General features: G+C 50.4%; 1 protein-coding gene across 1 annotated transcript in view; it reads right to left on the minus strand.

The window, feature by feature from the left end:
• CCDC93 (CCC complex scaffolding subunit CCDC93) overlaps positions 1–2127 on the minus strand; it is a 118171-nt gene extending 116044 nt beyond the window's left edge. The window contains exon 1 of the mRNA XM_073563824.1: positions 1919–2127. Within this exon, the coding sequence (XP_073419925.1) occupies positions 1919–2047 (129 nt within the window). The 5' untranslated portion in view covers positions 2048–2127. The remainder of the gene's footprint in view (positions 1–1918) is intronic.
• Between the last annotated feature and the right edge of the window lie 6663 nt (positions 2128–8790).

Genomic DNA, 8790 nt, shown 5'->3' on the forward strand with positions numbered 1-8790 from the left:
ATATATACACAGTATATGACACAGGAGGGGATATATATACACACAGTATATGACACAGGAGAGGATATATATACACACAGTATATGACACAGGAGGGGATATATATACACACAGTATATGACACAGGAGGGGATATATATATATACACAGTATATGACACAGGAGGGGATATATATATATACACAGTATATGACACAGGAGGGGATATATATATATACACAGTATATGACACAGGAGGGGATATATACACACAGTATATGACACAGGAGAGGATATATATATATACACAGTATATGACACAGGAGGGGATATATATATATATATACACAGTATATGACACAGGAGGGGATATATATATATACACAGTATATGACACAGGAGGGGATATATATATATACACACAGTATATGACACAGGAGGGGATATATATACACAGTATATGACACAGGAGGGGATATATATACACACAGTATATGACACAGGAGGGGATATATATATACACAGTATATGACACAGGAGGGGATATATATACACACAGTATATGACACAGGAGGGGATATATATATATATATATATATACACAGTATATGACACAGGAGGGGATATATACACACAGTATATGACACAGGAGGGGATATATATACACAGTATATGACACAGGAGGGGATATATACACACAGTATATGACACAGGAGGGGATATATACACACAGTATATGACACAGGAGGGGATATATACACACAGTATATGACACAGGAGGGGATATATACACACAGTATATGACACAGGAGGGGATATATATACACAGTATATGACACAGGAGGGGATATATACACACAGTATATGACACAGGAGGGGATATATATACACACAGTATATGACACAGGAGGGGATATATATACACACAGTATATGACACAGGAGGGGATATATATACACACAGTATATGACACAGGAGGGGATATATATACACACAGTATATGACACAGGAGGGGATATATATACACACAGTATATGACACAGGAGGGGATATATATACACAGTATATGACACAGGAGGGGATATATACACACAGTATATGACACAGGAGGGGATATATATACACACAGTATATGACACAGGAGGGGATATATACACACAGTATATGACACAGGAGGGGATATATATACACACAGTATATGACACAGGAGGGGATATATATATATACACACAGTATATGACACAGGAGGGGATATATATATACACAGTATATGACACAGGAGGGGATATATATACACACAGTATATGACACAGGAGGGGATATATATATATACACACAGTATATGACACAGGAGGGGATATATATACACACAGTATATGACACAGGAGGGGATATATATATATATACACACAGTATATGACACAGGAGGGGATATATATACACAGTATATGACACAGGAGGGGATATATATATATATACACACAGTATATGACACAGGAGGGGATATATATATATACACACAGTATATGACACAGGAGGGGATATATATACACACAGTATATGACACAGGAGAGGATATATACACAGTATATGACACAGGAGGGGATATATATACACACAGTATATGACACAGGAGGGGATATATATATATACACAGTATATGACACAGGAGGGGATATATATATATATATATATATACACAGTATATGACACAGGAGGGGATATATATACACAGTATATGACACAGGAGGGGATATATATATATATACACAGTATATGACACAGGAGGGGATATATATATATACACAGTATATGACACAGGAGGGGATATATACACACAGTATATGACACAGGAGGGGATATATACACACAGTATATGACACAGGAGGGGATATATATATACACAGTATATGACACCGTATACATGGGCGGCACAGACCTTTCCCTCTCCGTCCTCCTCCCCGGTCCTCACCTCGCTTTCTCGCCGCTGCACAGACATTTCGGAATCCGGCCAACAGCCGAAGATGGAGACAGAAAGCAACACGTGACCGAGCACGTGATACACCATATGAGTCACGTGGTGCGCGCGACAGTGAAACTGCTGCTTCCCTCACTGCGCGTCCGCTGTTGCGATCTGACGTCCCCCCGCCCCCCTTTCACACGTCGTTTCGTGCCCTCGTCCTCTCGCTGTTCCTCGTTTCGTGCCCTCGTCCTCTCGCTGTTGCGATCTGACGTCCCCCCGCCCCCCTTTCACACGTCGTTTCGTGCCCTCGTCCTCTCGCTGTTCCTCGTTTCGTGCCCTCGTCCTCTCGCTGTTCCTCGTTTCGTGCCCTCGTCCTCTCGCTGCTCGTCGTTTCGTGTCCTCGTCCTCTCGCTGCTCCTCGTTTCGTGCCCTCGTCCTCTCGCTGTTCCTCGTTTCGTGCCCTCGTCCTCTCGCTGTTCGTCGTTTCGTGCCCTCGTCCTCTCGCTGCTCCTCGTTTCGTGCCCTCGTCCTCTCGCTGTTCCTCGTTTCGTGCCCTCGTCCTCTCGCTGCTCCTCGTTTCGTGCCCTCGTCCTCTCGCTGTTCCTCGTTTCGTGCCCTCGTCCTCTCGCTGCTCCTCGTTTCGTGCCCTCGTCCTCTCGCTGTTCGTCGTTTCGTGCCCTCGTCCTCTCGCTGCTCCTCGTTTCGTGCCCTCGTCCTCTCGCTGCTCCTCGTTTCGTGCCCTCGTCCTCTCGCTGTTCGTCGTTTCGTGCCCTCGTCCTCTCGCTGCTCCTCGTTTCGTGCCCTCGTCCTCTCGCTGTTCGTCGTTTCGTGTCCTCGTCCTCTCGCTGTTCGTCGTTTCGTGCCCTCGTCCTCTCGCTGCTCCTCGTTTCGTGCCCTCGTCCTCTCGCTGTTCGTCGTTTCGTGCCCTCGTCCTCTCGCTGTTCCTCGTTTCGTGCCCTCGTCCTCTCCCTGCGCGTCGTTTCGTGCCCTCGTCCTCTCGCTGCTCCTCGTTTCGTGCCCTCGTCCTCTCGCTGCTCGTCGTTTCGTGCCCTCGTCCTCTCGCTGTTCGTCGTTTCGTGTCCTCGTCCTCTCGCTGTTCCTCGTTTCGTGCCCTCGTCCTCTCGCTGCTCCTCGTTTCGTGCTCTCGTCCTCTCGCTGTTCGTCGTTTCGTGCCCTCGTCCTCTCGCTGCTCCTCGTTTCGTGCCCTCGTCCTCTCGCTGTTCGTCGTTTCGTGCCCTCGTCCTCTCGCTGCTCCTCGTTTCGTGCCCTCGTCCTCTCGCTGTTCGTCGTTTCGTGTCCTCGTCCTCTCGCTGTTCGTCGTTTCGTGCCCTCGTCCTCTCGCTGCTCCTCGTTTTGTGCCCTCGTCCTCTCGCTGTTCGTCGTTTCGTGCCCTCGTCCTCTCGCTGTTCCTCGTTTCGTGCCCTCGTCCTCTCCCTGCGCGTCGTTTCGTGTCCTCGTCCTCTCGCTGTTCCTCGTTTCGTGCCCTCGTCCTCTCGCTGTTCGTCGTTTCGTGCCCTCGTCCTCTCGCTGTTCCTCGTTTCGTGCCCTCGTCCTCTCGCTGTTCGTCGTTTCGTGCCCTCGTCCTCTCGCTGCTCGTCGTTTCGTGCCCTCGTCCTCTCGCTGTTCCTCGTTTCGTGCCCTCGTCCTCTCGCTGCTCCTCGTTTTGTGCCCTCGTCCTCTCGCTGCTCCTCGTTTCGTGCCCTCGTCCTCTCGCTGCTCCTCGTTTCGTGCCCTCGTCCTCTCGCTGTTCCTCGTTTCGTGCCCTCGCCGTCTCGCTGCTCGTCGTTTCGTGCCCTCGCCCTCTCGTTGCTCGTCGTTTCGTGCCCTCTTCCTCTCGCTGTTCGTCGTTTCGTGCCCTCGCCCTCTCCCTGCTCCTCGTTTCGTGCCCTCGTCCTCTCGCTGTTCGTCGTTTCGTGCCCTCGTCCTCTCGCTGTTCGTCGTTTCGTGCCCTCGTCCTCTCGCTGTTCGTCGTTTCGTGCCCTCGTCGTCTCGCTGCTCGTCGTTTCGTGCCCTCGTCCTCTCGCTGTTCGTCGTTTCGTGCCCTCGTCCTCTCGCTGTTCGTCGTTTCGTGTCCTCGTCCTCTCGCTGTTCGTCATTTCGTGCTCTCGTCCTCTCGCTGCTCCTCGTTTCGTGCCCTCGTCCTCTCGCTGTTCGTCGTTTCGTGCCCTCGTCCTCTCGCTGTTCCTCGTTTCGTGCCCTCGTCCTCTCGCTGTTCCTCGTTTCGTGCTCTCGTCCTCTCGCTGCTCCTCGTTTCGTGCCCTCGTCCTCTCGCTGTTCGTCGTTTCGTGCCCTCGTCCTCTCGCTGTTCCTCGTTTCGTGCCCTCGTCCTCTCCCTGCGCGTCGTTTCGTGCCCTCGTCCTCTCGCTGCTCCTCGTTTCGTGCCCTCGTCCTCTCGCTGCTCGTCGTTTCGTGCCCTCGTCCTCTCGCTGTTCGTCGTTTCGTGTCCTCGTCCTCTCGCTGTTCCTCGTTTCGTGCCCTCGTCCTCTCGCTGTTCGTCGTTTCGTGCCCTCGTCCTCTCGCTGTTCCTCGTTTCGTGCCCTCGTCCTCTCGCTGTTCGTCGTTTCGTGCCCTCGTCCTCTCGCTGTTCCTCGTTTCGTGCCCTCGTCCTCTCGCTGCTCCTCGTTTTGTGCCCTTGTCCTCTCGCTGCTCCTCGTTTCGTGCCCTCGTCCTCTCGCTGCTCCTCGTTTCGTGCCCTCATCCTCTCGCTGTTCCTCGTTTCGTGCCCTCGCCGTCTCGCTGCTCGTCGTTTCGTGCCCTCGCCCTCTCGTTGCTCATCGTTTCGTGCCCTCTTCCTCTCGCTGTTCGTCGTTTCGTGCCCTCGCCCTCTCCCTGCTCATCGTTTCGTGCCCTCGTCCTCTCGCTGTTCGTCGTTTCATGCCCTCGTCCTCTCGCTGTTCGTCGTTTCGTGCCCTCGTCGTCTCGCTGCTCGTCGTTTCGTGCCCTCGTCCTCTCGCTGCTCATCGTTTCGTGCCTTTGTTGTCTCCCTTGCTCATCCTTTCATGCCCTCGGCATTTCGCAGTGTCTCGTTCCCTGTACTCAGTACTTCTTGATCAGTAATTACGGTGCCGCAGACAAGCTGCATTGTGAACAAGTTACATAAACTATCCTCCGATCTATCAATCACGATAATTACTGCATAGTTCTGTGGTCGTGTTCTGGACGGAGCACATAATTACAAATCCACTCAATGCGTTATATTGTGTAAACGCGGGGAGGTGTCGGACGCCCGCTGCCAGGATGGATTTATTAGCTGCCCGCACATCATCTCCACTTTTGTTTCATGTGTCATAAACTTGCAGCTTACAGGAACGTGAGACGAGTGGCCACGACACCGCTGATCTACAATGCTCTGTCTTATTACAGCAGAATGTTAGGGATAGCCGGGGCCATAGTGTGATGTTTCACTGCTCTACTAATGGAGGAGTCTTATTACTATGCAATGATGCTGTATATTGATACCTGATATTCCAGTGAAATATATGCATTCGAGTCACTGCACAGCCATGTTTAGCACTGCATTGTTGTGTATCTGCACTTACAATGCAATGTGTGGCTGTGCAGTGATTCCTGATGATTCAGTGCAATATATGGCATGATAGATGATAATGCTGAGTGTGAGATTGTGGGTTATAATAATCACCTAGGCAGGTTAATGATGCAATTATTTTTATTCCATAAAGTCATGGTTGTACAACAAATCCATGTAGATGGCCAAAATACAATGTCCGCAGTCCACAAGTTCCCAATCCGAGATCGGTAGTTCCACTGGCTCTGTACCAGGCGATACCCACTGTCTCCCAACTTTTGGTTAGTTCACAGCTTTTGGCCTCACACTCCTCCCTCACTTTTTTCAGAATGTACATGACTGTAAGGCCGGGGTCACACTGGCGAGGAATACGGCCGAGTGAGAGGCGCTAAAAGCACGCATTAGACACGGACAAATGATTCTCTATGGGGCCACTCGCACCAGGCGTATATTTCTCATCCGTATCCTACGCTCCATGCCAATCGCAGCATGCTGCGATTGTCAGCGTACTATGCCCGTAGTACGCCAATGCAAGTCTATGGGCGCGCAAAAAATACGGATTACACACGGACCAGACGTGTGACCTGCGAGCAATACGCAGGTCTTTTGGCTGGTGACAGGAAATGGGCCAATCCATCATCAGGAAGCCTAGACATGCAAATGAGCTCAAAAAGCGCTCCAGACATCCAGGAAGTACGCCTCCACGGAGTACAGCAGCAGCATGGCGTCCACGTACATAAATGTTGAGATGCTCATTGTCCTGGTGCAGGAGCGTCCCGAAATCTGGGACCAACGCGATGCAAATTATGCAAACCGGGCAAGAAAGGAGGCGTCATGGAGGCGCATCTGTCGCCAGATGTACCATGACTTTTGTGACCGACCACGTGAGGAGCAGCATAAAATTCGTAAGTACAACGCAAAACATGAGTAACCTTAGCGCGCAACAAAAAAGGAATATAGAATCAGCACCCCCCCTTCCTGTGCATGTACTTTTTGCCTCATGAGGCCGTTAGATTTGGATGTGACACGTGGCTTCACACAGCCATAATTTGGGGTTAGGCCACAGGCTCCTCATCCTCCTAGACAAAACAATTATTAAGTGTAGCTAAAGAGACCCTGTGCATCTGCCCAATTACATATGCCACCATGGGTAGAAAGCACACCCCAGAAGGCCCCATGCCTAGACTACTGGTAGAAAATGTGACCTCTCAAATATGTGAATTTGACAATATTTCCTGTCACATTGCAGTGGAAGATGTGATGAAACGCTGGCGAAGCATCCGGGACCAGTACCGCCGGGAACGCCAGCAGCGGTCCAGGAGTGGGGATGCTGGATATGTTAAAAGGAAGTACATCTACTATGACCGGCTGTCCTTCCTCGCCCCAATTCTGGATCTGAGACCGTAAGTAGATACCTCACACCACATTACACAAATATATTGATGTATTTTTGCCTCTGTTCTATTTCATAACAGAACTCAATCCAACCTTACGGATCGAGGAACGGCCTCAGAGGCAGAGCCCATTGTCATGATTTGCAGTCTTGCCCTGTCCTGTATTTTGTATAATATGTCATTTAACTTTCCTCTGGTTCATTTGCTGTAAATTAACCATGTCTCCTTCCCCCAATACTTGCAATGTCTTGTGATGTACCTGGACCATAATCTAATTTAGGCTTGTGTCAACAGCTAGTGGAACTTTGGCTATTGTTTTCCTAAGCAGAAGATAACCTACAATACACATCCTGTAGACTAAGTGGAGCCCTTACATTTCTAGAATCTTCTGATGGACCAAACCATTGAATAGTAGGTGTGACCCCTACCCCCCTTCAGATGGACTGATCCCAGGAGCCCTGACAATACATTCTTGCTTTAAGATCAGATGTGAGTTGGATGCTAAAAGAGAAGGACGAGGCTGTCTGAGGAAGCTTCGGCCTCTGTGTGATCGTGGTGGATTTCTGGGACTCTTAAAGGACTATGGTTTTGTGATCTGGCACAAGGATTGTCGGGAGGTGCCCCGAATCAGTTTCCTGTGGACTTATTTTGGGACTCTGCAAATTACCTTCGTGTTGTTCCTGTTTTTTGGTCAATAAATCTGTTGGATTATTCCCAGGCCTGTTGTCCCTCCTTGCTCTGGAGAATACTCCCGTCACAAACTGGTGGCAGCGGTGGGATCAGAGCAGAAGGAATGGAGGACAACGGCCCATCGACATCTGGAACCAGCACCGCAGAGTACAAGAACTGGACTGCGGTGAACCTACAAACAAAGGCCCGTGAACTGGGAGTCAGCTACAAGGGACTCTCCAAGGAGCAGCTGATTGAGGCTTTGGAAGCAGTTCACCTGCAAGATGATGCTGAGGAAGGATCCTCACAGCAAAGAGAGGAAAGGCGGCAGTCGGAGGTAAATACCCAAAAAAGTCAGTGGGTTGTGTGGTACGAGGAGGAGATGGCCTTGCTGGGAGAAGAGGCTACCATAGAAGATAAGAGGGAGGTCATGCGCACAGCCAAGGAGAGGCAGCGCAGGATGGAGGAGAGGGCAATGCTGGAGAGGGAGATCACTTTGGAGGCAGCGAGAAGCTCCAGACAGACTGTACCCACAGCATCCCCCATGAGGGAACTCCCCAGAGTGTCCCGCAAAGACTTCAAGCCGTTTAATGAGGCTTCCGGTGACATTGAGGGCTTCTTCCTGGACTTTGAGCATCAGTGTCGATTAATGGAAGTCCCGGAAAGGGAGCGCGTCCGACATCTTGTGGGGCTCTTAGAGGGTGGAGCTGCCGCAGCCTATAGAGCTATGGACCCTCGGTTGAACTGTGAGTATACGGAGATTAAACAGACTATTCTAGAACATTATGCTGTGACCCCAGACACTTACAGGACTCAGTTCCGTACTTTAGCCTGTGATGAGGAAGTGTCCTTCAAGATGTATGCTCACAAACTCAAACATATATGTCATCGCTGGCTGGAGGCAGAGGAGGCAATAACCTGGGAAACGTTCCTGCAGGTCATCCTAAAAGAGCAGTTTTATTTTAAGTGCCCCGCTGAGATCCGGGAATGGGTGCGTGAAAGGAGACCAGCAACAGTGGAGGAAGCTGCAGCTCTAGCTGATGAGGCTCTCACCATCAAGCCTCAGTGGAAAAAATTACTACTCAGGGAGAAAAACACTACCAGCCCCCCAACGCTGGCGGCCCCTGGTCCTTCTGCCTCCAATATTCACCATCCCACTAGACCATCAACTCATTGTGACCTTCGTGTGACTGTGCCTCGCATTACTCCTGCTCCACCTTTGGGACTACGACGTGGAGGAAGAATCCCAGAGCGCAGAT

Source organism: Dendrobates tinctorius, unplaced genomic scaffold (assembly GCF_039654945.1).
Source record: "Dendrobates tinctorius isolate UK_male_01 unplaced genomic scaffold, ASM3965494v1 ptg000403l, whole genome shotgun sequence".
NCBI lineage: Eukaryota > Metazoa > Chordata > Amphibia > Anura > Dendrobatidae > Dendrobates > Dendrobates tinctorius.